The 27623-nt window shown below is 48.1% G+C and overlaps 12 protein-coding genes across 16 annotated transcripts; 11 read left to right on the plus strand and 1 right to left on the minus strand.

The window, feature by feature from the left end:
- Positions 1 to 1210: 1210 nt before the first annotated feature.
- RB195_015982 (uncharacterized protein) lies at positions 1211 to 5235 on the plus strand (the record flags this gene model as incomplete). Of its 3 annotated transcripts, XM_064206945.1 has the most annotated exons (9): positions 1211 to 1439; positions 2617 to 2751; positions 2920 to 2943; positions 3604 to 3744; positions 3928 to 4060; positions 4458 to 4541; positions 4687 to 4695; positions 4782 to 4861; positions 5150 to 5235. In XM_064206945.1, the coding sequence occupies 9 exons, from the start codon at positions 1211 to 1213 to the stop codon at positions 5233 to 5235; spliced, it is 921 nt and encodes a 306-aa protein (XP_064062825.1). The 3 variants fall into 3 exon arrangements, with proteins under 3 accessions (XP_064062825.1, XP_064062824.1, XP_064062826.1); XM_064206943.1 differs by lacking the exon at positions 4687 to 4695 and having other exon boundaries at positions 2594 to 2658; positions 2805 to 2943; XM_064206944.1 differs by lacking the exon at positions 4687 to 4695.
- A 3324-nt stretch (positions 5236 to 8559) lies between these two features.
- Positions 8560 to 10824, plus strand: RB195_015983 (uncharacterized protein; the record flags this gene model as incomplete). Its single annotated transcript, XM_013436938.2, has 9 exons — positions 8560 to 8797; positions 8857 to 8987; positions 9355 to 9493; positions 9600 to 9734; positions 9791 to 9923; positions 9986 to 10069; positions 10163 to 10239; positions 10586 to 10675; positions 10760 to 10824. 9 exons carry the CDS (start codon positions 8560 to 8562, stop codon positions 10822 to 10824), a joined length of 1092 nt encoding a protein of 363 aa, XP_013292392.2.
- A 366-nt stretch (positions 10825 to 11190) lies between these two features.
- Positions 11191 to 11922, minus strand: RB195_015984 (uncharacterized protein; the record flags this gene model as incomplete). The annotated part of the gene is made up of 3 exons (XM_064206946.1): positions 11191 to 11199; positions 11323 to 11493; positions 11860 to 11922. The coding sequence occupies 3 exons, from the start codon at positions 11920 to 11922 to the stop codon at positions 11191 to 11193; spliced, it is 243 nt and encodes an 80-aa protein (XP_064062827.1).
- Positions 11923 to 12036: 114 nt separating this feature from the next.
- RB195_015985 (uncharacterized protein) lies at positions 12037 to 13583 on the plus strand (the record flags this gene model as incomplete). 2 transcript variants are annotated; one of them, XM_064206948.1, is made up of 3 exons in its annotated part: positions 12037 to 12225; positions 12281 to 12787; positions 12843 to 13583. In XM_064206948.1, the coding sequence occupies 3 exons, from the start codon at positions 12037 to 12039 to the stop codon at positions 13581 to 13583; spliced, it is 1437 nt and encodes a 478-aa protein (XP_064062828.1). The 2 variants fall into 2 exon arrangements, with proteins under 2 accessions (XP_064062828.1, XP_064062829.1); XM_064206947.1 differs by lacking the exon at positions 12037 to 12225 and having other exon boundaries at positions 12359 to 12946.
- Positions 13584 to 14970: 1387 nt separating this feature from the next.
- RB195_015986 (uncharacterized protein) lies at positions 14971 to 15633 on the plus strand (the record flags this gene model as incomplete). The annotated part of the gene is made up of 1 exon (XM_064206949.1): positions 14971 to 15633. The coding sequence occupies one exon, from the start codon at positions 14971 to 14973 to the stop codon at positions 15631 to 15633; it is 663 nt and encodes a 220-aa protein (XP_064062830.1).
- Positions 15634 to 17826: 2193 nt separating this feature from the next.
- RB195_015987 (uncharacterized protein) lies at positions 17827 to 18873 on the plus strand (the record flags this gene model as incomplete). The annotated part of the gene is made up of 1 exon (XM_064206950.1): positions 17827 to 18873. One exon carries the CDS (start codon positions 17827 to 17829, stop codon positions 18871 to 18873), a length of 1047 nt encoding a protein of 348 aa, XP_064062831.1.
- Positions 18874 to 19142: 269 nt separating this feature from the next.
- RB195_015988 (uncharacterized protein) lies at positions 19143 to 19613 on the plus strand (the record flags this gene model as incomplete). The annotated part of the gene is made up of 1 exon (XM_064206951.1): positions 19143 to 19613. The coding sequence occupies one exon, from the start codon at positions 19143 to 19145 to the stop codon at positions 19611 to 19613; it is 471 nt and encodes a 156-aa protein (XP_064062832.1).
- Positions 19614 to 19896: 283 nt separating this feature from the next.
- Positions 19897 to 20256, plus strand: RB195_015989 (uncharacterized protein; the record flags this gene model as incomplete). The annotated part of the gene is made up of 1 exon (XM_064206952.1): positions 19897 to 20256. One exon carries the CDS (start codon positions 19897 to 19899, stop codon positions 20254 to 20256), a length of 360 nt encoding a protein of 119 aa, XP_064062833.1.
- Positions 20257 to 20840: 584 nt separating this feature from the next.
- RB195_015990 (uncharacterized protein) lies at positions 20841 to 21873 on the plus strand (the record flags this gene model as incomplete). 2 transcript variants are annotated; one of them, XM_064206954.1, is made up of 2 exons in its annotated part: positions 20841 to 21269; positions 21325 to 21873. In XM_064206954.1, the coding sequence occupies 2 exons, from the start codon at positions 20841 to 20843 to the stop codon at positions 21871 to 21873; spliced, it is 978 nt and encodes a 325-aa protein (XP_064062834.1). The 2 variants fall into 2 exon arrangements, with proteins under 2 accessions (XP_064062834.1, XP_064062835.1); XM_064206953.1 differs by having other exon boundaries at positions 20841 to 21386.
- A 250-nt stretch (positions 21874 to 22123) lies between these two features.
- RB195_015991 (uncharacterized protein) lies at positions 22124 to 22813 on the plus strand (the record flags this gene model as incomplete). The annotated part of the gene is made up of 1 exon (XM_064206955.1): positions 22124 to 22813. The coding sequence occupies one exon, from the start codon at positions 22124 to 22126 to the stop codon at positions 22811 to 22813; it is 690 nt and encodes a 229-aa protein (XP_064062836.1).
- A 1403-nt stretch (positions 22814 to 24216) lies between these two features.
- On the plus strand, positions 24217 to 24627 carry RB195_015992 (uncharacterized protein; the record flags this gene model as incomplete). Its single annotated transcript, XM_064206956.1, has 1 exon — positions 24217 to 24627. One exon carries the CDS (start codon positions 24217 to 24219, stop codon positions 24625 to 24627), a length of 411 nt encoding a protein of 136 aa, XP_064062837.1.
- Positions 24628 to 27115: 2488 nt separating this feature from the next.
- On the plus strand, positions 27116 to 27526 carry RB195_015993 (uncharacterized protein; the record flags this gene model as incomplete). The annotated part of the gene is made up of 1 exon (XM_064206957.1): positions 27116 to 27526. One exon carries the CDS (start codon positions 27116 to 27118, stop codon positions 27524 to 27526), a length of 411 nt encoding a protein of 136 aa, XP_064062838.1.
- Positions 27527 to 27623: the final 97 nt, after the last annotated feature.

Consider the following 27623-nt stretch of genomic DNA (forward strand, 5'->3'; position numbering starts at 1 on the left):
AGTCCAGTGCATCACAGCTGTCAGAGGGAAAAGTAGGCATTGGTACTTTTAAGTGCAAGCACTCTATGTCAAATCTTCACCTGAAATAATAATCACAGGGGAAATGCCACATAACTCCGCCACCGCACCCACCCATGGGTAATTTATTACTACTGTGAAAGTCGTGAATGGAGCAGATAAACTCTGATTACCAAGTTAATTATCATTTTACATTTTTAAGCAGTGTGTATCATTCTTTTCTCATTGAAAACATAGTTGAACGGGAAAAAAGGTAAGTACATACTACTATAAAACCAAATTTCCATCGAAACCACCATTCTCATGTTATTCTGAAACGGTAAGCATTCTTCTTAGCAAATAGACCATGAATTTTCTCTTTTTTACGTTAAAACCTGAGAATACCACTATATCCTCAGGAAAGCGCTATTCCGACCTGTAACTTTCCCAGTTTTTTGTATTCCTCTCCTATCTGTTTATCATTTCTGCGATGGCACTTAATGCTATCCATCAAAACTAGTAGCTTATCGTATACACCATGTATTATGGTTACCTGCACGCACTTATCAGCTCTTACTTTCGTCTGTTCAACATTAGAAATGCCCGTTAGAATGCCTTATAATTCGTGCGGCTCTAACTGAACGCAGCCAAACACAGACATCTAGCTCGTTTCTTTTATGAAAGAAAAGGTCTTTTCAGAGGCGCAGAGTGGACGCCTTGTTTCTGATCCCATTTATACACTATTAATCCGGAATTTTCCAAAGAACGACCACATTTGTGTTACTTTTAGCTCATATTTCACATAAGTCATATTCATTAAAAACTAAGATGCATGCACTCCTTGATGTTCTAAGTTTCATTGCAAGCCATATATCTTCATTACTTCTAATTTCGTTTAGGAACTCATATCCAAACGAAAGGAAAGAAAACGTTGAGTTTTGTGATTTCTGATGTTTGACCGAAAAAAGGTCCATTAGTTTGCGGAGTTCAGTGCTAGACAAAAAAATCAAGGGAAAGGGGACAAATTTGCTTATGTCATAATTGAAAAGTTCTTTATTTGACCACTGCGAGACTCGTGGAGGCAGCTATATTGGGTAGTGTTCTATTTTGCAAAAACCAGTACCCTGTGAATACATATTTATGATTAACAAATGTTCGCTACGTTTATATCTCAATACATTGCTACGATCAATGGGAATGTATTGTTTTGCAGATGGGGAGTCGTCTATACTGGACGAGCTCACCGCACGATCATTCTATGCCAAGCGAATTTATCACTGGCAGACCTTGTCACAGTTTATATAAACCGGATCCACCAAGAAGTCTTGACGATTCTGACTACGATTCACCATCTTCGGATTACGATCCTCCTCATTCACCATCCTCTCCTCATCCGGGGACACAACGACACGAATATCATTCGTTGAAATTACTTGGAGAAGGTGGGATAATCTGTTACTAATTTAACCCGACATTCGATGGATAGGTGCTGTATTTAGTTAATAATTCATAGATGGAATACGTCTAGAGAAAAAAATAGCACCACATTAAATCCCCTGTTTGTATGCACAACAGCATCTCAGCATGTACGTAGTTAACATGATGATAGGAATGAAAGGATTATAAACGAAAAAAGTGGGCGGCGGATTCAAAGCCACAAAGGATGATATAGTTGTTATCCTGTTTCCCTTGTGATTCTCTCATTGGCATTTGCCCAATGTTCTTATGTAGCATGCAGTGTACTTACACGGCAGCATTTTTATGTTTTGATCCAACTGCACCAAAACTGCTCCAGAAGGCGCGGGACCATTGCTAGCCCCACTATTAATGCAGCGATGAATGAAATTAGCGAAGGTCCCAACTCTATCGGAACCGCCGCCTCCTCCGCTTCGAGGGCAGCCACATGCACAACAGCATCGATCTTCGGGATGTTTGATCTTGCTATACCAGCGCTGTTACACGCCTGTTGTAGGGTCAAAACGACATGAAACACGTACGCAATTGCGTACGCGGCTTCCCTCGATGCGCTTAGGTGTAGCGTAGCGGCTGGGAGCGTGGTGAAACCTTCGCTGACATCACCCATCGCTGTAGTTTGCGATGGACTCAACTCAGTTTCAGCTGCTGCCTCCGCCGCGCCACTTCGAGGACGTACGCTAATGCACCGCAACTATATTCGTGATTCATGTCGTATTGACCCGACAATATTTTGTCTGCTGTTGCGCTCAAGGTAGCGCGATAGGGCCTTCGCTCACTCGGTTGAGTGTTGTACCACATGGAAGATGCTAATGAGTAAACGAGAGAACCACAACGGGATCAGGGTTACTACGACTATACACTAATATTGAGATGATGAAAGAAGATAGGAACCGTTCGTGTACATAGTACAATCCTCAACTGGTTAGAATTTGTGGTGTTTCCTTGAGGGGTTTAATGGGAGTCGATCTGGAGTCACTGCACTGCTGCATTTTTATACTATAACCAACGCGGAGTGCACGCAAAGAACGTTCATATTGGCTCGACGCCAACTTCGAAGAGCAAACAATAGCGCTGGGTGCTACTGTTTGTGACTATATACACGGAAAAATAAGGATTTGAGGGAGAATAAAATGGAATTTGCAGGAGCTTACGGGGAAGTTCATCTCATCCGTAATCCCTTTAATCGTAAGTACATCCCTGACGATTATATTGCACTGAAAGCCATTGATCTCGAACATCGACGCGAGGATTCGAAGCAGAAATTTCGAAACGAGTTAAGTAGACTTTAATTATGTATGACAATTCAACCCGTTGTAGTGTAGTGTTTTTAGGTCGCTTTGCAGAACGCGTTAACCCCTTTACGACATCCAAATATTGTGAAGTGTTTTGGGTCCAACTACGAACTGGAACTGAATCAACTACAAATACTACTTGAATATGTTCCAGGAGACGATCTGAGAACTACAATCCGTGAGTAGAGAGAGTATTATGCCATTCTTGTTCTTAAAAGGTCTTTTCTTTTTTGACTCAGTTATTGGAGAAGTATTTTTGTGGTTTTCAGAAAAGGAACATCATTCGCGTTTGTTGAAAGATTGAATAATACTTTGCGTAGCTGTAAGTACTGAGAATTCGCCACACATGACTCATCTGCAGCCTGAGCTCAAAATGCACGCAAAAAACGTATTCATGTATGGATGAAATTATTCTCAAAAGCGGAGTTTTAAATAGTAATGAATTCACAATTTCTACAACCTAGTATCGTTTTCACATATCTTTAAAAGTTAGTGTGTGGAAGCAAAACCAACCTCGTTAAGAAACTGGGCTCATAGCTAGTATGATGAGGGATTATCAAAGAGGAAATCTACATGGCAACCCTTTGCAAAAGATGCGAAATCAAGCTCCAATTCTGTTTGTAACATTACATGACACAAAAATACTAACGAATTAATATGGGAATTATAAGTCCACGCGCACAGAGGAATTTGAGAGACTGTGCCAGATGTAGGGATTCCTTGATATCAATGGTGGATTCTAAACCTAAAATTTATAAATCCTGGGATATGTGCAGTTATTTACATCGACATAATTTGGCATTACAACTAAGTTTATGTATATGCCTAACTATTTCAGGCTCGAGACGCCGTGGATGCATCGACGTGCGCAGAGCTCGTGATTATTTCCGTCAGCTAATAAGAGGAGTCGATTTCTTGCATAGCTTTCACGTGGTGCATCGTGATCTCAAGCCCGAAAATGTGATAGTTAATAATAATGGTAAGTGTAACAATGTATTAAAGATAAAAGATCTGCTTAGTCGGTTGCAGGTTGTTATTTCAAAACGAGTTTTGAAAGTTGCGGAAATACTAATTTAAGCAATTTGGACATTATCTGTTTTCCAAACTCACTCGCAGAAAAAAAAACACAGTTTTTATAGAGTACAGTTTGCAATTTTACTAGGTTTGCTCAAAATTACGGACTTTGGAATGGCAACACAACTGCAAAGCAAGGATGACGGTACAGAAGTCCCATTGGATCGAATGTGTGGTACGCGAGAATTCATGTCACCGCAAATGTTCAAGAAGAAATATCTGTACGTTTTTTCTTTCGTGATTTCCTTTGCATTAGGCCAGGTTTCATCTCAAAACTGATAATAACCAATAAGCAGAGAGCTTTCTTGCTGATACTGGCTAACATTCATCTGATAGTAGTTGGGGACGTTCTGGTAGTTGCGAACGGGTTTTCTCATGCTATTATTGTGCTATCTAATTCAATTTACATAGTTCATTATCATATCTGATCGGAGAAATGTGTTGAAATATGTGAGTGGTAATTAATCAGCCACCATCCATAAGGTGCAACATGAAGCTACCTTTAGGATGTTCTGCTGGACAAAAGTCACGCAATTTATTGCATGTACTTATTTATTTCGTGTTTTATATTACAAAATACTTTACATATAACATACAGGAGTCAAACTTTGCTTACAGAGGCTCTAAAAATGATGTGTGGGCAACGGGTATCATATTGCTGATGATGTTGACTGGAAGAAGGCCTTGGAAGAGAGCTCGAAAGTAAGTGAATCAGAATTCGACACTATACACAACACTCATAACAACTTCTGTTAGAATATTACTATTGAGTTATTACATTGAAGTTTTACTGTTGAAGATTTAAGCTTTGGGCGACTTCACTGACCGCATGCCCATGTACCTAAAGCCAGAGTCGGTCAGTGACCCCTCTTTGACTGTGTAAATAATTCTAATTAATGACATTTACTTCAATTCCTTTTGAATGAATAATTCAATATTTAGGAGTGATCGTAACTTTTACGAATGGGCGGAAGGAAGAACGTTACCGCGTCCGTTCGACCGGCTGACGCCTGCAACACTCGGTTGGTTCTATTTGTGTGTTTTACGTCGCCATTGTACCACTTACGAGCGCTTTTGCAACAAATCAGCCATTTACTATGCATGTTTTTTTGGAGTTTAACGCCGTTTTCTACCTATGGATTTTTTGCAAACGTAATTTAAACTAAGTCGCATTTATTCATGTCGGTTCACTCTTAGTTGAGCTGCTGATCTTTGCCGCTGATGCTTCATTGTTTTGTTTTCATGTTTCTGTTGTTTGTTTATCTTAAGGCACCGTGTTGTTGATTGTTAGTTAACTGACTTGTTTTCAGAGATAGTGGAGTTTGTTTTGAACATCAGTGAGCACTCACGTCCCTCATGCGATGAGATCCTCGACCACTCTTGGCTAGCTTTATAACACACTTCCCAGAGGTTCAGAAACTCGGTGATGGCAATTTACTGCTATTTCCAGCATGCTTATCGCCTTGTCGATGCATGACTGAAGAATTCACTTCTCCTTTAGTGATGACTTAGTAAATTTCGCGAATGTTGTTTTTTTTTGTGCCTCTCATATTATCCCTCCGTTAATATTCTACTTCTTTTAGAACAGAGGGCAGATTATCTGGTGATCGATTTTGTTGTTGGCCCACCTCGCACAAACACGTTCGTTGAATTATTGTTTTTAGGGAAATTGATCGCCAGATAACCTTGTCCCTATTATGCCAGTCCTTAATATACGGGCTCATATGATTGGGTGACTACTGAATTATTGTTTTCCGTTTTATTTGGTATTACAACTTCATGGTCTTCGTCAAGAATCAGGAATTTACGAATAAACATGCCGCTAGTAGCATGATTTCCGTCAATTTGCAATCTCAGAATTCTTCCGAGTCGATGACGCGTGTGTTGTGCTACATTGTGTGATAGTTGGTGTCAGCTAGCTCTACATTGCTTTTGTCCATGTGTCAGATGTCGCGATTCAGGACAATGACTAAATAATGCATGTCTTCGCTAGATAAAGTCATCATTTTCTGCATCAATATCCAAGCGCTTGTTAGGTGTTGTGATTCTGCATTAATTCACGTTTTTTTTAATGTCCCGCTTGTGTTACTCATCGAGTCTTTCGCAATTTCTGTTCATAATATGATCTCAGTCACCTGAGAAGCGTGACAAGTCATCCAGCAACTTCCTTGTGCTGGAATGATATTATCGATTTCTGTTGATCTTTCACGGCTGTTGCGTTCTTCTTCTGGGTATGATCAATACGTTTGTACGTGTTAAATGTATGCCTTCTCCACCAATATGTTGTTTCTACTTTTTTTTGTTCACTGAGCACCCTACTCTCTCACAGTCACTAGTTCACCACATACATATCATTGCTTTGTTAGCGCTGCAAAAAAACTTTTCCAATGACAGTTTAGGAATAAATTTATGTCAGCACCGTGATTAACTAGTTTTTAGATGGTTTACTGCTTCCAGAACTCATGTGTTCTTCAATAATTCCGGAGAAAGTTAGTCTAATTTTATTGATTATGAAATCTATGAGTGTATTACTTTCTGTTCTCGGTTTCCGGTCAGGAACTGCGATGTTTAAGACATATAAACAAGATTTTTGATGTTTACTAGTCTGGATGTGTCTGCCTAACAACCAAAACGAAACACAAACAGAGTGGAAACACTCAACAGCACATGACTGACATTCAGAGCGTGTACACTGCCCTTGTCTCGTTTTCTGATACGAGAGCTTAGGGGAAAAGTGTTCTATTATTTTTAGACTTTCTTCTACTGAAGTTTACTTTACTTTAATTTACTGAATTTTCTTTTTACTGAAGGAATTATATGAAGTTAAGTTCATATTACTATATTTTTCCTCTAGTTTGTGCATGTTCATTAAGGAATATGAAAAAAAGAACATTTTCTCATTGGAACTTCCTTGGAAACGGTTCCTTTTTCATAGTAATGTCTGGTAGCTGGAAACGCGTTCTCACGTCAATTTCAATTAACCGCCTATTTTATTACTTTATGCAAGAGTAGCTGCATCGTTAATTGCTAATTAAAGACCACACTACTCTTTATTCTGATACTGTTAGATTCTTTACGTTACTTTACTTCTCTCGTCGACAAAAGACTTTTTCTTGACTGACAAGCAAATAGGACATAGTGGTAAGACGGGCTAACTATCTATTCATGCGTATTAGCTTTCCAGTTGTCAGCTAATGTTGGCGGTAGCAGTAGTTCATACGAAGAAATGATTCTTTCTGCATAACCTAAGTGCAGCCTAGCAAAACATCAAAATACGTCAGCCTTGGTGATAGTGCAAAAGATGCCGCACACATGAATCTTTTTACTCTCATTACTGCGGAAGTTTTCGTTCCTGTACTCACGAAATTTAATACATTTTTTTTTTGTTTTAACGAATTGTTGGAGGTTAATAAAATGTTTTTTAATGAGAGAAAATATTCGTGTCTTTCAAAACTGAGTTCGAATTTTATATTTGATGATACTCTACCAAGAAGTGGTGTTTCTCATCTTTCTCTATAAAATGGACGTAAAAACTGAAAATATGTCGATGCCATATTTTCAGTTACGCGTTTTAATGCTGTATGGACAAAGTACACACCTATCTTGACCCTACATTGTCCAGTTACTATAATTTTTGAAGTGATGTGTAGAGATATGCTTCTTTTTCATCTTGTGACACTATACACTTGACCTTTCTTAGCATCCTGCCTTTTGTAATCTAAAAGCAAGACCTTCAACGTCATGAGAATCTATTTCTTTGGGGAAAGTGCGCTCTATAGTACCATATTTTAACGCGGTTCAAAACAACGATTAGCTAGAAGTGTTACAACACATACACAACGAACTTAGTTGTTGTTTTTTTTTCCTTTTATTAGGATTTTCGTAACAACTGTGCGCGTTCTCAAGTTTTATGAATGATTGGTCCGTCCGATGTTTCCTTCAGCTACATTGATGGTGAGCGCGCCAAACATGTGGAAAAACAAGCACAAATTTATTCTTCAGTGGAGAACGGGGAAAGTTCTTTGATGTGCGCGTGAGAAATAGTTCATTTTGATGGTAATAAAACCTGTTTCTGGAAATAGGTATTTCGTAGTTTGCAGTCGGAATAATCATCACTCAATAATTTGCTTCTCGCTTTCACTTGTGGCAAAGTTTTACGTGTTGGTTGCAATTTTAGCGTAGGATTCGTATTTTACACACGCACATGTTTCATACGCCTCACGTAAGCAGATTAGAAACCCTCCCCACTTGTTCCTCCAAGCTTGTTAAAGGTTGCTAATCTATGCTTCGTATCTTTAGCGCATTAGAACTGAATTCAAGCCAAAACGGACGAAGCAAGTTTCTGACACTTTTACGTCATTTCTTAACATGATGAAGTCTGAACACTTGCTGTTTTTTCATCTTTTCCAGACTGATGTTTTATTATGTCATCGTTGTTACCTGTTATAGTTCCTTTTTTTTAATCATATCCAGAGCGCACAAAGTGGATAAATGATAGATTTCTCGCATCACACTATACAATAAAATGGCTTGCGCATAACTTACGGGTATAGCATTAAGAATAATGACCGTCCAAATGTCCTAAAGGATTGTTCGGACGACGCGGGGTCATTTCTGCCTCATTGTCAATAGTTACTTCGTCATCTCAATGGTTACTTATGCGTCTACACATAATCGTAATAATCACAGGCGCATGTAATCGTTTTATTTGCTTCAGGTAATGGAACTGCCACTGATTACTCATGAACATTTGGATAACGGGTATTCTCCGGGTTGTTCGCCTTTTTCTGTCGATTCTGGCTATTCCGATGGATCAGAAATCGATTTGCCTCTGGAGGAACCAAGAAGTGACAGTATTCGAACGCGCACTAGTAGCAACGATGTCGATTCTTATCGATCTAGCCCGTCTCCAGAAAGTCGACCGATTCGTTACAACATTATAAAACGTCTTGGTTCAGGTGAGCTTGAAAAGTTTTGCTTTCCGAGACTTCCAGCTATACATGTTGTTTCTTTTCAGGAAGTTTCGGCGAAGTCAGTCTTATTGCTAATCCACTTAGTCATAACGTGTTATCGCGTCGTGAAATTGCTCTAAAACGTATTAATATGGCGAGGTTAAACCCAAAACAACGGGAAGAAGTGGAGTACGAGGTATCCGGTATCTCCATTAACTAGTGATTCATGCTAACTTCATTCACTTTACAAAAACTGTGTCTTCTTCTTTTCTTAGTGGAAAAATAGCGCATGCCATTTCTGGATTTCTTTTCTGAGCGAGCCCACTAGTCTTTTGTTCTCAACTATTCAAAAACGATTTTGAGGAGAAAATTATTGTGAAAGGTGCAGTTGGCGCATGAGGGTACTTTTGAGTAATTTTTCGCATTCAAAGAAAAGAAAGGGATAGACATTCCCATATGCGCCTAATACCGCGAGTCAGATGAGGTCACATGCCCTTTAAGATAGAACAAACTCGAACTTTTGATTGTTATTCCCAAGCTCAGTAGTCGGAGAAGTTTTTAAGGTTGCCCTACACGAAACGCTGACTAAATCAGATGACAGTCACATCGTTCATTGTTATGGTGCATGTGACGACTTGGTAATGGAAGAAAAACATATCTACTTGGAATACGTAGACGGAAGTGATCTTTTCGAACTGGCTAGTAAGGCTTTCTTTCCTTACCCTTTTCTGTTTGCTAAGAAAACGTAGTATGTAATGGTTGAACTTATTTTGCGACATCTGCGTAGTTTATATTCCTCGTGCTTCAGTGAATAAAGGAGGTGTAGGCAAGTCAGCTGCAAAACACTTCTTTCGGCAGCTGCTGGAAGGGCTTGCCTTTTTGCACGATTTGTCAGTTGCTCACAGAGATATCAAGCCGGAGAATTTGCTTATCGATAGACGAGGTTAGGTTTTAAGCTGACAAACCAGAAGCATTAGTAAATCCTGTTTCTACATTTAGGTACTCTTAAAATAGCGGATTTTGGCCTTGCTGATTGTTATCGCGAGTCACCAGAAGAGCCAGACCGTCGACTTTCGCGTATTTGTGGATCCTACGAATATTTGTCTCCGCAAGTACTCGATAATGACTATAGGTACATAGCCAATTAGGGGAATTGATGTAGTGACCTAATTGATTACATTTTTCTTCATTTAGTGGCCCAAAAAACGACATCTGGGCAGCTGGTTGCGTGCTGGTGGTAATGCTTACGGGTGACTTGCCGTGGGATATAGCAGCTCGGTTAGTAAATTTCATGCATCTAATAGAAAACCGAAAAAAAAGCAAGGATAGAAAAATAAGTTGAAGAACGCTTCTAAATAAAGATTTTTCTAGAAGCGATCCTGCCTTTCTGATGTGGTTAAGGGGTGAACTACCTCCTGTTCTGAAAAGAATCGATAGCGAGGCTTTATGTGGGTTTTGATAACGTTTTTATGAAATAGACCTAGATAGCACCAGAAGGCGGAGAAAGAAAAATGCATGTCTTTTGAGTTCATTTTTAGCCCTCATGAAAGACTGTTATTTTTCGCAATAACACATATTACTACTTAGCAAAATACTGCGTTTTTCAGAACATTTATAAAAAGAAGCAGATGAGTCATAAATAAAAGTAGGCTGTCTGAAAAGTTCTCTTCACTAGCTCAGTATGTATTACGAGGGAACACCACTCGAGTACAGCGCTCGTTTGGTGAACCACTTTAAATGCAAAGAAGTGATTAGTAATGCTATCATAAAAGTGATAAATTTCTACAATTTCAGCAATTATACGAGATACCCTTGTAGTGGATGAACTGTTACGCCCAACAGCAAAGGAGCTCTTAAGACATCCATGGTTATCCCCGTCAAGTAGTATGTTTATTTTCTTTCATTTATAAAACTATAAAAGAGCGCGAGGAAATTAAGAGCGAATTAGGAGGCACTTCATCATTCTAGGAAGGCGATCTAAAAATGTCGACAACGTCGGCCCTCTAAAGCGAGCAAAGATGCAGCAATGCTGATCTTGAGAAGGAAGAGTGTTTTCATGTGAGGACGATACTTGGTTTAAATCATGCGGTTCTATGGAGTACGGTTAAGGAATACGTGTTTTATGTTGCAATGTCATGTTAATTTCAAAACCATGCCGAGTTTTATGATTGTTTTATGTTGGATAAATAAGCTATCTAGAAGAAGTTGATGAGTTCTTTCATTATGAGCTGATTGTACTTGTCGGGTTAGACTACACCTTGGGTATCTGTTTCTCATTTGAAGTTTGACTATTTCTGATAAATAAATAAGTGGTTTTTTTTAAAATAGATTATAGCACAAGTAATGAATTTGAATTAAATAATTGAAATTGAATAGATTTTTGAATGATAATTAACCATTTAGCATACCTGCAAAATGTAGAGTTACTTGACGTAAACGGCGAGCAGATGTTACACCCTAACACGATTATCCGCATTATCGCCGAGAAGGGCCGCCCATTACCCATACAAACTGAATAAAAGGAGAGTCACCTGACGATCGGCTGTTCCAATCTTCGACATTGCCATACCCAATAGCAAGGCAATGGAAGGAAATTTGTCAAGAGAAGCCAGAACTTCATGGACATGGAACGTGTTAAAATTAGGCAGGTGCGCATTCAATCCGAAAGCGAATAGCAGACCAGCAGCAGTAGGAGGCGAAATCTAAAAAGTACAGAAATACAGATGACAACAAGTGTAATGTAAATACACTACCAGGAAGGTAACTGCATTTACCTAGTTCTAGATGTACGGCACAAATATATATATACATACAAATAAATATATATGCATATATAAATGTATAAATAAACAAATAAATATATAAATATATATATATAAATTAATAAATAAATATATAAATATATATATATACATAAAGGAACTTCCACACTAAACCATTTCAAAGGAGTTAATTAATCCGCATGGGATGCGCCACCTCGTTCACCAATTCGGACTCGCTTGAGGTTCCCGAACGAGTAGCTAGCCTGTATAATGACTTGCTGGGGCTAGACGATGCGCCTACCCTACCTTAACCATGATATTCTGTTGCAATTTCGGTTTCACATAAGACAAAACTAAAAACATTTCCATTCTCGACAGCAGAAGTTCAAATGGAATTCCCAGATTTTCCAATTCAAAAAGTGGTTCGCCCAAGGACGTGCCACATGTTCCAGATTTTCCACAGTTCCACATGCGTGAGTTCGCATGAGGCACCAGGGTCACAAAACAGTTGACGAGGGTTCACCACCGAAGGGACAACAGCGCCACGCTCGGCCATCTCGCCATACATCTCGTAAGGCAGCAGTTCAAATGGAATTCCCAGATTTTCCACAGTTCCACATGCGTGCCAGAATTCGCATGAGGCACCAGGGCTCACCAAAACAGTTGACGAGAGTGGGATTCGAACCCACGCCCCCGAAGGGACTGGTGCCTAAAACCAGCGCCTTAGACCGCTCGGCCATCTCGCCATACATACTCGTCGAAGGCAGCAGTTCAAATGGAATTCCCAGAGATTTTCCACAGTTCCATGCGTGCCAGATTTCGCATGAGGCACCAGGGCTCACCAAAACAGTTGACGAGAGTGGGATTCGAACCCACGCCCCCGAAGGGACTGGTGCCTAAAACCAGCGCCTTAGACCGCTCGGCCATCTCGCCATACATACTCGTCGAAGGCAGCAGTTCAAATGGAATTCCCAGATTTTCCACAGTTCCACATGCGTGCCAGAATTCGCATGAGGCACCAGGGCTCACCAAAACAGTTGACGAGAGTGGGATTCGAACCCACGCCCCCGAAGGGACTGGTGCCTTAAACCAGCGCCTTGGACCGCTCGGCCATCTCGCCACATCTCAATTCCGGAAGGCAGCAGTTCAAATGGAATTCCCAGATTTTCCACAGTTCCACATGCGTGCCAGATTTCGCATGAGGCACCAGGGCTCACCAAAACAGTTGACGAGAGTGGGATTCGAACCCACGCCCCCGAAGGGACTGGTGCCTAAAACCAGCGCCTTAGACCGCTCGGCCATCTCGCCATACATACTCGATTCCGGAAGGCAGCAGTTCAAATGGAATTCCCAGATTTTCCACAGTTCCACATGCGTGCCAGAATTCGCATGAGGCACCAGGGCTGACCAAAACAGTTGACGAAGAGGGGATTCGAACCCACGCCCCCGAAGGGACTGGTGCCTTAAACCAGCGCCTTGGACCGCTCGGCCATCTCGCCACATCTCAATTCCGGAAGGCAGCAGTTCAAATGGAATTCCCAGACTTTCCACAGTTCCCCATGCGTGCCAGATTTCGCATGAGGCACCAGGTCTCACCAAAACAGTTGACGAGAGTGGGATTCGAACCCACGCCCCCGAAGGGACTGGTGCCTAAAACCAGCGCCTTAGACCGCTCGGCCATCTCGCCATACATACTCGTCGAAGGCAGCAGTTCAAATGGAATTCCCAGATTTTCCACAGTTCCACATGCGTGCCAGAATTCGCATGAGGCACCAGGGCTCACCAAAACAGTTGACGAGAGTGGGATTCGAACCCACGCCCCAAGGACTGGTGCCTTAAACCAGCGCCTTAGACCGCTCGGCCATCTCGCCATACATACTCAATTCCGGAAGGCAGCAGTTCAAATGGAATTCCCAGATTTTCCACAGTTCCACATGCGTGCCAGATTTCGCATGAGGCACCAGGGCTCACCAAAACAGTTGACGAGAGTGGGATTCGAACCCACGCCCCCGAAGGGACTGGTGCCTTAAACCAGCGCCTTGGACCGCTCGGCCATCTCGCCACATCTCAATTCCGGAAGGCAGCAGTTCAAATGGAATTCCTAGATTTTCCACAGTTCCACATGCGTGCCAGATTTCGCATGAGGCACCAGGGCTCACCAAAACAGTTGACGAGAGTGGGATTCGAACCCACGCCCCCGAAGGGACTGGTGCCTAAAACCAGCGCCTTAGACCGCTCGGCCATCTCGCCACATACTCATCAGGAGCAGTTCAAATGGAATTCCTAGATTTTCCACAGTTCCACATGCGTGCCAGTTTCGCATGGGGGCCACCAAAACAGTTGACGAGAGTGGGATTCGAACCCACGCCCCCGAAGGACTGTGCCTAAAACCAGCGCCTTAGACCGCTCGGCCATCTCGCCATACATACTCGTCGAAGGCAGCAGTTCAAATGGAATTCCTAGATTTTCCACAGTTCCACATGCGTGCCAGATTTCGCATGAGGCACCAGGGCTCACCAAAACAGTTGACGAGAGTGGGATTCGAACCCACGCCCCACGAAGGGACTGGTGCCTAAAACCAGCGCCTTAGACCGCTCGGCCATCTCGCCATACATACTCGTCGAAGGCAGCAGTTCAAATGGAATTCCTAGATTTTCCACAGTTCCACATGCGTGCCAGATTTCGCATGAGGCACCAGGGCTCACCAAAACAGTTGACGAGAGTGGGATTCGAACCCACGCCCCCGAAGGGACTGGTGCCTTAAACCAGCGCCTTGGACCGCTCGGCCATCTCGCCACATCTCAATTCCGGAAGGCAGCAGTTCAAATGGAATTCCTAGATTTTCCACAGTTCCACATGCGTGCCAGATTTCGCATGAGGCACCAGGGCTCACCAAAACAGTTGACGAGAGTGGGATTCGAACCCACGCCCCCGAAGGGACTGGTGCCTTAAACCAGCGCCTTAGACCGCTCGGCCATCTCGCCACATCTCAATTCCGGAAGGCAGCAGTTCAAATGGAATTCCTAGATTTTCCACAGTTCCACATGCGTGCCAGATTTCGCATGAGGCACAGGGCTCACCAAAACAGTTGACGAGAGTGGGATTCGAACCCACGCCCCCGAAGGGACTGGTGCCTAAAACCAGCGCCTTAGACCGCTCGGCCATCTCGCCAACATACTCATCCGAAGGCAGCAGTTCAAATGGAATTCCGAGATTTTCCACAGTTCCACATGCGTGCCAGATTTCGCATGAGGCACCAGGGCTCACCAAAACAGTTGACGAGAGTGGGATTCGAACCCACGCCCCCGAAGGGACTGGTGCCTAAAACCAGCGCCTTAGACCGCTCGGCCATCTCGCCATACATACTCGTCGAAGGCAGCAGTTCAAATGGAATTCCTAGATTTTCCACAGTTCCACATGCGTGCCAGATTTCGCATGAGGCACCAGGGCTCACCAAAACAGTTGACGAGAGTGGGATTCGAACCCACGCCCCCGAAGGGACTGGTGCCTAAAACCAGCGCCTTAGACCGCTCGGCCATCTCGCCATACATACTCGTCGAAGGCAGCAGTTCAAATGGAATTCCTAGATTTTCCACAGTTCCACATGCGTGCCAGATTTCGCATGAGGCACCAGGGCTCACCAAAACAGTTGACGAGAGTGGGATTCGAACCCACGCCCCCGAAGGGACTGGTGCCTTAAACCAGCGCCTTGGACCGCTCGGCCATCTCGCCATACATACTCAATTCCGGAAGGCAGCAGTTCAAATGGAATTCCTAGATTTTCCACAGTTCCACATGCGTGCCAGATTTCGCATGAGGCACCAGGGCTCACCAAAACAGTTGACGAGAGAGGGATTCGAACCCACGCCCCCGAAGGGACTGGTGCCTAAAACCAGCGCCTTAGACCGCTCGGCCATCTCGCCACATAACATACTCGTCGAAGGCAGCAGTTCAAATGGAATTCCCAGATTTTCCACAGTTCCACATGCGTGCCAGAATTCGCATGAGGCACCAGGGCTCACCAAAACAGTTGACGAGAGTGGGATTCGAACCCACGCCCCCGAAGGGACTGGTGCCTAAAACCAGCGCCTTAGACCGCTCGGCCATCTCGCCATACATACTCGTCGAAGGCAGCAGTTCAAATGGAATTCCTAGATTTTCCACAGTTCCACATGCGTGCCAGATTTCGCATGAGGCACCAGGGCTCACCAAAACAGTTGACGAGAGTGGGATTCGAACCCACGCCCCCGAAGGGACTGGTGCCTTAAACCAGCGCCTTAGACCGCTCGGCCATCTCGCCACACTCTCAATTCCGGAAGGCAGCAGTTCAAATGGAATTCCCAGATTTTCCACAGTTCCACATGCGTGCCAGAATTCGCATGAGGCACCAGGGCTCACCAAAACAGTTGACGAGAGTGGGATTCGAACCCACGCCCCCGAAGGGACTGGTGCCTAAAACCAGCGCCTTAGACCGCTCGGCCATCTCGCCACATCTCAATTCCGGAAGGCAGCAGTTCAAATGGAATTCCTAGATTTTCCACAGTTCCACATGCGTGCCAGAATTCGCATGAGGCACCAGGGCTCACCAAAACAGTTGACGAGAGTGGGATTCGAACCCACGCCCCCGAAGGGACTGGTGCCTAAAACCAGCGCCTTAGACCGCTCGGCCATCTCGCCATACATACTCGTCGAAGGCAGCAGTTCAAATGGAATTCCTAGATTTTCCACAGTTCCACATGCGTGCCAGATTTCGCATGAGGCACCAGGGCTCACCAAAACAGTTGACGAGAGTGGGATTCGAACCCACGCCCCCGAAGGGACTGGTGCCTAAAACCAGCGCCTTAGACCGCTCGGCCATCTCGCCACATCTCAATTCCGGAAGGCAGCAGTTCAAATGGAATTCCCAGATTTTCCACAGTTCCACATGCGTGCCAGAATTCGCATGAGGCACCAGGGCTCACCAAAACAGTTGACGAGAGTGGGATTCGAACCCACGCCCCCGAAGGGACTGGTGCCTTAAACCAGCGCCTTGGACCGCTCGGCCATCTCGCCACATCTCAATTCCGGAAGGCAGCAGTTCAAATGGAATTCCCAGATTTTCCACAGTTCCACATGCGTGCCAGATTTCGCATGAGGCACCAGGGCTCACCAAAACAGTTGACGAGAGTGGGATTCGAACCCACGCCCCCGAAGGGACTGGTGCCTAAAACCAGCGCCTTAGACCGCTCGGCCATCTCGCCATACATACTCGTCGAAGGCAGCAGTTCAAATGGAATTCCCAGATTTTCCACAGTTCCACATGCGTGCCAGATTTTATTCGCATGAGGCACCAGGGCTCACCAAAACAGTTGACAAAGTGGGATTCGAACCCACGCCCCCGAAGGGACTGGTGCCTAAACAGCCCTTCGGCGAAGGGACTCCTTAAACCAGCGCCTTAGACCGCTCGGCCATCTCGCCAACATACTCGTCGAAGGCAGCAGTTCAAATGGAATTCCCAGATTTTCCACAGTTCCACATGCGTGCCAGAATTCGCATGAGGCACCAGGGCTCACCAAAACAGTTGACGAGAGTGGGATTCGAACCCACGCCCCCGAAGGGACTGGTGCCTAAAACCAGCGCCTTAGACCGCTCGGCCATCTCGCCATACATACTCGTCCGAAGGCAGCAGTTCAAATGGAATTCCCAGATTTTCCACAGTTCCACATGCGTGCCAGATTTCGCATGAGGCACCAGGGCTCACCAAAACAGTTGACGAGAGTGGGATTCGAACCCACACCCAGCCCCCGAAGGGACTGGTGCCTAAAACCAGCGCCTTGGACCGCTCGGCCATCTCGCCACATCTCAATTCCGGAAGGCAGCAGTTCAAATGGAATTCCCAGATTTTCCACAGTTCCACATGCGTGCCAGAATTCGCATGAGGCACCAGGGCTCACCAAAACAGTTGACGAGAGTGGGATTCGAACCCACGCCCCCGAAGGGACTGGTGCCTAAAACCAGCGCCTTAGACCGCTCGGCCATCTCGCCATACATACTCGTCGAAGGCAGCAGTTCAAATGGAATTCCTAGATTTTCCACAGTTCCACATGCGTGCCAGATTTCGCATGAGGCACCAGGGCTCACCAAAACAGTTGACGAGAGTGGGATTCGAACCCACGCCCCCGAAGGGACTGGTGCCTAAAACCAGCGCCTTAGACCGCTCGGCCATCTCGCCATACATACTCAATTCCGAAGGCAGCAGTTCAAATGGAATTCCCAGATTTTCCACAGTTCCACATGCGTGCCAGAATTCGCATGAGGCACCAGGGCTCACCAAAACAGTTGACGAGAGTGGGATTCGAACCCACGCCCCCGAAGGGACTGGTGCCTAAAACCAGCGCCTTAGACCGCTCGGCCATCTCGCCATACATACTCGTCGAAGGCAGCAGTTCAAATGGAATTCCCAGATTTTCCACAGTTCCACATGCGTGCCAGAATTCGCATGAGGCACCAGGGCTCACCAAAACAGTTGACGAGAGTGGGATTCGAACCCACGCCCCCGAAGGGACTGGTGCCTTAAACCAGCGCCTTGGACCGCTCGGCCATCTCGCCACATCTCAATTCCGGAAGGCAGCAGTTCAAATGGAATTCCCAGACTTTCCACAGTTCCACATGCGTGCCAGATTTCGCATGAGGCACCAGGGCTCACCAAAACAGTTGACGAGAGTGGGATTCGAACCCACGCCCCCGAAGGGACTGGTGCCTAAAACCAGCGCCTTAGACCGCTCGGCCATCTCGCCATACATACTCGTCGAAGGCAGCAGTTCAAATGGAATTCCCAGATTTTCCACAGTTCCACATGCGTGCCAGAATTCGCATGAGGCACCAGGGCTCACCAAAACAGTTGACGAGAGTGGGATTCGAACCCACGCCCCCGAAGGGACTGGTGCCTTAAACCAGCGCCTTAGACCGCTCGGCCATCTCGCCACATCTCAATTCCGGAAGGCAGCAGTTCAAATGGAATTCCCAGATTTTCCACAGTTCCACATGCGTGCCAGAATTCGCATGAGGCACCAGGGCTCACCAAAACAGTTGACGAGAGTGGGATTCGAACCCACGCCCCCGAAGGGACTGGTGCCTAAAACCAGCGCCTTAGACCGCTCGGCCATCTCGCCATACATACTCGTCGAAGGCAGCAGTTCAAATGGAATTCCCAGATTTTCCACAGTTCCACATGCGTGCCAGATTTCGCATGAGGCACCAGGGCTCACCAAAACAGTTGACGAGAGTGGGATTCGAACCCACGCCCCCGAAGGGACTGGTGCCTTAAAACCAGCGCCTTAGACCGCTCGGCCATCTCGCCATACATACTCAATTCCGGAAGGCAGCAGTTCAAATGGAATTCCCAGATTTTCCACAGTTCCACATGCGTGCCAGAATTCGCATGAGGCACCAGGGCTCACCAAAACAGTTGACGAGAGTGGGATTCGAACCCACGCCCCCGAAGGGACTGGTGCCTAAAACCAGCGCCTTAGACCGCTCGGCCATCTCGCCATACATACTCGTCGAAGGCAGCAGTTCAAATGGAATTCCCAGATTTTCCACAGTTCCACATGCGTGCCAGAATTCGCATGAGGCACCAGGGCTCACCAAAACAGTTGACGAGAGTGGGATTCGAACCCACGCCCCCGAAGGGACTGGTGCCTAAAACCAGCGCCTTAGACCGCTCGGCCATCTCGCCACATCTCAATTCCGGAAGGCAGCAGTTCAAATGGAATTCCCTAGATTTTCCACAGTTCCACATGCGTGCCAGAATTCGCATGAGGCACCAGGGCTCACCAAAACAGTTGACGAGAGTGGGATTCGAACCCACGCCCCCGAAGGGACTGGTGCCTAAAACCAGCGCCTTAGACCGCTCGGCCATCTCGCCATACATACTCGTCGAAGGCAGCAGTTCAAATGGAATTCCCAGATTTTCCACAGTTCCACATGCGTGCCAGATTTCGCATGAGGCACCAGGGCTCACCAAAACAGTTGACGAGAGTGGGATTCGAACCCACGCCCCCGAAGGGACTGGTGCCTAAAACCAGCGCCTTAGACCGCTCGGCCATCTCGCCATACATACTCATCGAAGGCAGCAGTTCAAATGGAATTCCCAGATTTTCCACAGTTCCACATGCGTGCCAGAATTCGCATGAGGCACCAGGGCTCACCAAAACAGTTGACGAGAGTGGGATTCGAACCCACGCCCCCGAAGGGACTGGTGCCTAAAACCAGCGCCTTGGACCGCTCGGCCATCTCGCCACATCTCAATTCGTCGGAAGGCAGCAGTTCAAATGGAATTCCTCAGATTTTCCACAGTTCCACATGCGTGCCAGAATTCGCATGAGGCACCAGGGCTCACCAAAACAGTTGACGAGAGTGGGATTCGAACCCACGCCCCCGAAGGGACTGGTGCCTAAAACCAGCGCCTTAGACCGCTCGGCCATCTCGCCATACATACTCGTCGAAGGCAGCAGTTCAAATGGAATTCCCAGATTTTCCACAGTTCCACATGCGTGCCAGAATTCGCATGAGGCACCAGGGCTCACCAAAACAGTTGACGAGAGTGGGATTCGAACCCACGCCCCCGAAGGGACTGGTGCCTTAAACCAGCGCCTTGGACCGCTCGGCCATCTCGCCATACATACTCAATCCGGAAGGCAGCAGTTCAAATGGAATTCCTAGATTTTCCACAGTTCCACATGCGTGCCAGATTTCGCATGAGGCACCAGGGCTCACCAAAACAGTTGACGAGAGTGGGGATTCGAACCCACGCCCCCGAAGGGACTGGTGCCTAAAACCAGCGCCTTAGACCGCTCGGCCATCTCGCCATATCTAACTCCGTCGAAGGCAGCAGTTCAAATGGAATTCCCAGATTTTCCACAGTTCCACATGCGTGCCAGAATTCGCATGAGGCACCAGGGCTCACCAAAACAGTTGACGAGAGTGGGATTCGAACCCACGCCCCCGAAGGGACTGGTGCCTAAAACCAGCGCCTTAGACCGCTCGGCCATCTCGCCATACATACTCGTCGAAGGCAGCAGTTCAAATGGAATTCCCAGATTTTCCACAGTTCCACATGCGTGCCAGAATTCGCATGAGGCACCAGGGCTCACCAAAACAGTTGACGAGAGTGGGATTCGAACCCACGCCCCCGAAGGGACTGGTGCCTAAAACCAGCGCCTTAGACCGCTCGGCCATCTCGCCAACATACTCAATTCCGGAAGGCAGCAGTTCAAATGGAATTCCCAGATTTTCCACAGTTCCACATGCGTGCCAGAATTCGCATGAGGCACCAGGGCTCACCAAAACAGTTGACGAGAGTGGGATTCGAACCCACGCCCCCGAAGGGACTGGTGCCTAAAACCAGCGCCTTAGACCGCTCGGCCATCTCGCCATACATACTCGTCGAAGGCAGCAGTTCAAATGGAATTCCCAGATTTTCCACAGTTCCACATGCGTGCCAGAATTCGCATGAGGCACCAGGGCTCACCAAAACAGTTGACGAGAGTGGGATTCGAACCCACGCCCCCGAAGGGACTGGTGCCTTAAACCAGCGCCTTGGACCGCTCGGCCATCTCGCCACATCTCAATTCCGGAAGGCAGCAGTTCAAATGGAATTCCCAGATTTTCCACAGTTCCACATGCGTGCCAGAATTCGCATGAGGCACCAGGGCTCACCAAAACAGTTGACGAGAGTGGGATTCGAACCCACGCCCCCGAAGGGACTGGTGCCTAAAACCAGCGCCTTAGACCGCTCGGCCATCTCGCCATACATACTCGTCGAAGGCAGCAGTTCAAATGGAATTACCTAGATTTTCCACAGTTCCACATGCGTGCCAGAATTCGCATGAGGCACCAGGGCTGACCAAAACAGTTGACGAGAGTGGGATTCGAACCCACGCCCCCGAAGGGACTGGTGCCTTAAACCAGCGCCTTGGACCGCTCGGCCATCTCGCCACATCTCAATTCCGGAAGGCAGCAGTTCAAATGGAATTCCCAGATTTTCCACAGTTCCACATGCGTGCCAGAATTCGCATGAGGCACCAGGGCTCACCAAAACAGTTGACGAGAGTGGGATTCGAACCCACGCCCCCGAAGGGACTGGTGCCTAAAACCAGCGCCTTAGACCGCTCGGCCATCTCGCCATACATACTCGTCGAAGGCAGCAGTTCAAATGGAATTCCCAGATTTTCCACAGTTCCACATGCGTGCCAGAATTCGCATGAGGCACCAGGGCTGACCAAAACAGTTGACGAGAGTGGGATTCGAACCCACGCCCCCGAAGGGACTGGTGCCTAAAACCAGCGCCTTAGACCGCTCGGCCATCTCGCCACAACTCAATTCCGGAAGGCAGCAGTTCAAATGGAATTCCCAGATTTTCCACAGTTCCACATGCGTGCCAGAATTCGCATGAGGCACCAGGGCTCACCAAAACAGTTGACGAGAGTGGGATTCGAACCCACGCCCCCGAAGGGACTGGTGCCTAAAACCAGCGCCTTAGACCGCTCGGCCATCTCGCCATACATACTCGTCGAAGGCAGCAGTTCAAATGGAATTACCCAGATTTTCCACAGTTCCACATGCGTGCCAGAATTCGCATGAGGCACCAGGGCTCACCAAAACAGTTGACGAGAGTGGGATTCGAACCCACGCCCCCGAAGGGACTGGTGCCTTAAACCAGCGCCTTGGACCGCTCGGCCATCTCGCCACATCTCAATTCCGGAAGGCAGCAGTTCAAATGGAATTCCCAGATTTTCCACAGTTCCACATGCGTGCCAGAATTCGCATGAGGCACCAGGGCTCACCAAAACAGTTGACGAGAGTGGGATTCGAACCCACGCCCCCGAAGGGACTGGTGCCTAAAACCAGCGCCTTAGACCGCTCGGCCATCTCGCCATACATACTCGTCGAAGGCAGCAGTTCAAATGGAATTCCCAGATTTTCCACAGTTCCACATGCGTGCCAGAATTCGCATGAGGCACCAGGGCTGACCAAAACAGTTGACGAGAGTGGGATTCGAACCCACGCCCCCGAAGGGACTGGTGCCTTAAACCAGCGCCTTGGACCGCTCGGCCATCTCGCCACATCTCAATTCCGGAAGGCAGCAGTTCAAATGGAATTCCCAGATTTTCCACAGTTCCACATGCGTGCCAGAATTCGCATGAGGCACCAGGGCTCACCAAAACAGTTGACGAGAGTGGGATTCGAACCCACGCCCCCGAAGGGACTGGTGCCTTAAACCAGCGCCTTGGACCGCTCGGCCATCTCGCCACATCTCAATTCCGGAAGGCAGCAGTTCAAATGGAATTCCCAGATTTTCCACAGTTCCACATGCGTGCCAGAATTCGCATGAGGCACCAGGGCTCACCAAAACAGTTGACGAGAGTGGGATTCGAACCCACGCCCCCGAAGGGACTGGTGCCTAAAACCAGCGCCTTAGACCGCTCGGCCATCTCGCCATACATACTCGTCGAAGGCAGCAGTTCAAATGGAATTCCCAGATTTTCCACAGTTCCACATGCGTGCCAGAATTCGCATGAGGCACCAGGGCTCACCAAAACAGTTGACGAGAGTGGGATTCGAACCCACGCCCCCGAAGGGACTGGTGCCTAAAACCAGCGCCTTAGACCGCTCGGCCATCTCGCCATACATACTCGTCGAAGGCAGCAGTTCAAATGGAATTCCCAGATTTTCCACAGTTCCACATGCGTGCCAGAATTCGCATGAGGCACCAGGGCTGACCAAAACAGTTGACGAGAGTGGGATTCGAACCCACGCCCCCGAAGGGACTGGTGCCTAAAACCAGCGCCTTAGACCGCTCGGCCATCTCGCCATACATACTCGTCGAAGGCAGCAGTTCAAATGGAATTCCCAGATTTTCCACAGTTCCACATGCGTGCCAGAATTCGCATGAGGCACCAGGGCTGACCAAAACAGTTGACGAGAGTGGGATTCGAACCCACGCCCCCGAAGGGACTGGTGCCTAAAACCAGCGCCTTGGACCGCTCGGCCATCTCGCCACATCTCAATTCCGGAAGGCAGCAGTTCAAATGGAATTCCCAGATTTTCCACAGTTCCACATGCGTGCCAGAATTCGCATGAGGCACCAGGGCTGACCAAAACAGTTGACGAGAGTGGGATTCGAACCCACGCCCCCGAAGGGACTGGTGCCTAAAACCAGCGCCTTAGACCGCTCGGCCATCTCGCCATACATACTCGTCGAAGGCAGCAGTTCAAATGGAATTCCCAGATTTTCCACAGTTCCACATGCGTGCCAGAATTCGCATGAGGCACCAGGGCTGACCAAAACAGTTGACGAGAGTGGGATTCGAACCCACGCCCCCGAAGGGACTGGTGCCTAAAACCAGCGCCTTAGACCGCTCGGCCATCTCGCCATACATACTCGTCGAAGGCAGCAGTTCAAATGGAATTCCCAGATTTTCCACAGTTCCACATGCGTGCCAGAATTCGCATGAGGCACCAGGGCTCACCAAAACAGTTGACGAGAGTGGGATTCGAACCCACGCCCCCGAAGGGACTGGTGCCTTAAACCAGCGCCTTGGACCGCTCGGCCATCTCGCCACATCTCAATTCCGGAAGGCAGCAGTTCAAATGGAATTCCCAGATTTTCCACAGTTCCACATGCGTGCCAGAATTCGCATGAGGCACCAGGGCTCACCAAAACAGTTGACGAGAGTGGGATTCGAACCCACGCCCCCGAAGGGACTGGTGCCTAAAACCAGCGCCTTAGACCGCTCGGCCATCTCGCCATACATACTCGTCGAAGGCAGCAGTTCAAATGGAATTCCCAGATTTTCCACAGTTCCACATGCGTGCCAGAATTCGCATGAGGCACCAGGGCTGACCAAAACAGTTGACGAGAGTGGGATTCGAACCCACGCCCCCGAAGGGACTGGTGCCTTAAACCAGCGCCTTGGACCGCTCGGCCATCTCGCCACATCTCAATTCCGGAAGGCAGCAGTTCAAATGGAATTCCCAGATTTTCCACAGTTCCACATGCGTGCCAGAATTCGCATGAGGCACCAGGGCTGACCAAAACAGTTGACGAGAGTGGGATTCGAACCCACGCCCCCGAAGGGACTGGTGCCTAAAACCAGCGCCTTAGACCGCTCGGCCATCTCGCCATACATACTCGTCGAAGGCAGCAGTTCAAATGGAATTACCAGATTTTCCACAGTTCCACATGCGTGCCAGAATTCGCATGAGGCACCAGGGCTGACCAAAACAGTTGACGAGAGTGGGATTCGAACCCACGCCCCCGAAGGGACTGGTGCCTTAAACCAGCGCCTTGGACCGCTCGGCCATCTCGCCACATCTCAATTCCGGAAGGCAGCAGTTCAAATGGAATTCCCAGATTTTCCACAGTTCCACATGCGTGCCAGAATTCGCATGAGGCACCAGGGCTGACCAAAACAGTTGACGAGAGTGGGATTCGAACCCACGCCCCCGAAGGGACTGGTGCCTAAAACCAGCGCCTTAGACCGCTCGGCCATCTCGCCATACATACTCGTCGAAGGCAGCAGTTCAAATGGAATTACCAGATTTTCCACAGTTCCACATGCGTGCCAGAATTCGCATGAGGCACCAGGGCTGACCAAAACAGTTGACGAGAGTGGGATTCGAACCCACGCCCCCGAAGGGACTGGTGCCTTAAACCAGCGCCTTGGACCGCTCGGCCATCTCGCCAAAATAACCCGCCGGCCATCTCGCCACATCTCGTCGAAGGCAGCAGTTCAAATGGAATTCCCAGATTTTCCACAGTTCCACATGCGTGCCAGAATTCGCATGAGGCACCAGGGCTGACCAAAACAGTTGACGAGAGTGGGATTCGAACCCACGCCCCCGAAGGGACTGGTGCCTAAAACCAGCGCCTTAGACCGCTCGGCCATCTCGCCATACATACTCGTCGAAGGCAGCAGTTCAAATGGAATTCCCAGATTTTCCACAGTTCCACATGCGTGCCAGAATTCGCATGAGGCACCAGGGCTGACCAAAACAGTTGACGAGAGTGGGATTCGAACCCACGCCCCCGAAGGGACTGGTGCCTTAAACCAGCGCCTTGGACCGCTCGGCCATCTCGCCACATCTCAATTCCGGAAGGCAGCAGTTCAAATGGAATTCCCAGATTTTCCACAGTTCCACATGCGTGCCAGAATTCGCATGAGGCACCAGGGCTCACCAAAACAGTTGACGAGAGTGGGATTCGAACCCACGCCCCCGAAGGGACTGGTGCCTTAAACCAGCGCCTTGGACCGCTCGGCCATCTCGCCACATCTCAATTCCGGAAGGCAGCAGTTCAAATGGAATTCCCAGATTTTCCACAGTTCCACATCCGTGGCAGAATTCGCATGAGGCACCAGGGCTCACCAAAACAGTTGACGAGAGTGGGATTCGAACCCACGCCCCCGAAGGGACTGGTGCCTAAAACCAGCGCCTTAGACCGCTCGGCCATCTCGCCATACATACTCGTCGAAGGCAGCAGTTCAAATGGAATTCCCAGATTTTCCACAGTTCCACATGCGTGCCAGAATTTCGCATGAGGCACCAGGGCTCACCAAAACAGTTGACGAGAGTGGGATTCGAACCCACGCCCCCGAAGGGACTGGTGCCTAAAACCAGCGCCTTAGACCGCTCGGCCATCTCGCCATACATACTCGTCGAAGGCAGCAGTTCAAATGGAATTCCCAGATTTTCCACAGTTCCACATGCGTGCCAGAATTCGCATGAGGCACCAGGGCTGACCAAAACAGTTGACGAGAGTGGGATTCGAACCCACGCCCCCGAAGGGACTGGTGCCTAAAACCAGCGCCTTAGACCGCTCGGCCATCTCGCCACATATAATCTCAATACATGAAGAAGACGCGTGGCAGGCGGCAAACCACCAACCCGGCCATCGCCATACCTCGTCGAAGGCAGCAGTTCAAATGGAATTCCTACCAGATTTTCCACAGTTCCACATGCGTGCCAGAATTCGCATGAGGCACCAGGGCTGACCAAAACAGTTGACGAGAGTGGGATTCGAACCCACGCCCCCGAAGGGACTGGTGCCTTAAACCAGCGCCTTGGACCGCTCGGCCATCTCGCCACATCTCAATTCCGGAAGGCAGCAGTTCAAATGGAATTCCCAGATTTTCCACAGTTCCACATGCGTGCCAGAATTCGCATGAGGCACCAGGGCTGACCAAAACAGTTGACGAGAGTGGGATTCGAACCCACGCCCCCGAAGGGACTGGTGCCTAAAACCAGCGCCTTAGACCGCTCGGCCATCTCGCCATACATACTCGTCGAAGGCAGCAGTTCAAATGGAATTACCAGATTTTCCACAGTTCCACATGCGTGCCAGAATTCGCATGAGGCACCAGGGCTGACCAAAACAGTTGACGAGAGTGGGATTCGAACCCACGCCCCCGAAGGGACTGGTGCCTTAAACCAGCGCCTTGGACCGCTCGGCCATCTCGCCACATCTCAATTCCGGAAGGCAGCAGTTCAAATGGAATTCCCAGATTTTCCACAGTTCCACATGCGTGCCAGAATTCGCATGAGGCACCAGGGCTCACCAAAACAGTTGACGAGAGTGGGATTCGAACCCACGCCCCCGAAGGGACTGGTGCCTAAAACCAGCGCCTTAGACCGCTCGGCCATCTCGCCATACATACTCGTCGAAGGCAGCAGTTCAAATGGAATTACCAGATTTTCCACAGTTCCACATGCGTGCCAGAATTCGCATGAGGCACCAGGGCTGACCAAAACAGTTGACGAGAGTGGGATTCGAACCCACGCCCCCGAAGGGACTGGTGCCTTAAACCAGCGCCTTGGACCGCTCGGCCATCTCGCCACATCTCAATTCCGGAAGGCAGCAGTTCAAATGGAATTCCCAGATTTTCCACAGTTCCACATGCGTGCCAGAATTCGCATGAGGCACCAGGGCTGACCAAAACAGTTGACGAGAGTGGGATTCGAACCCACGCCCCCGAAGGGACTGGTGCCTAAAACCAGCGCCTTAGACCGCTCGGCCATCTCGCCATACA

The sequence above is a fragment of the Necator americanus genome, chromosome V (assembly GCF_031761385.1).
Source record: "Necator americanus strain Aroian chromosome V, whole genome shotgun sequence".
NCBI classification, from domain to species: Eukaryota; Metazoa; Nematoda; class Chromadorea; order Rhabditida; family Ancylostomatidae; genus Necator; species Necator americanus.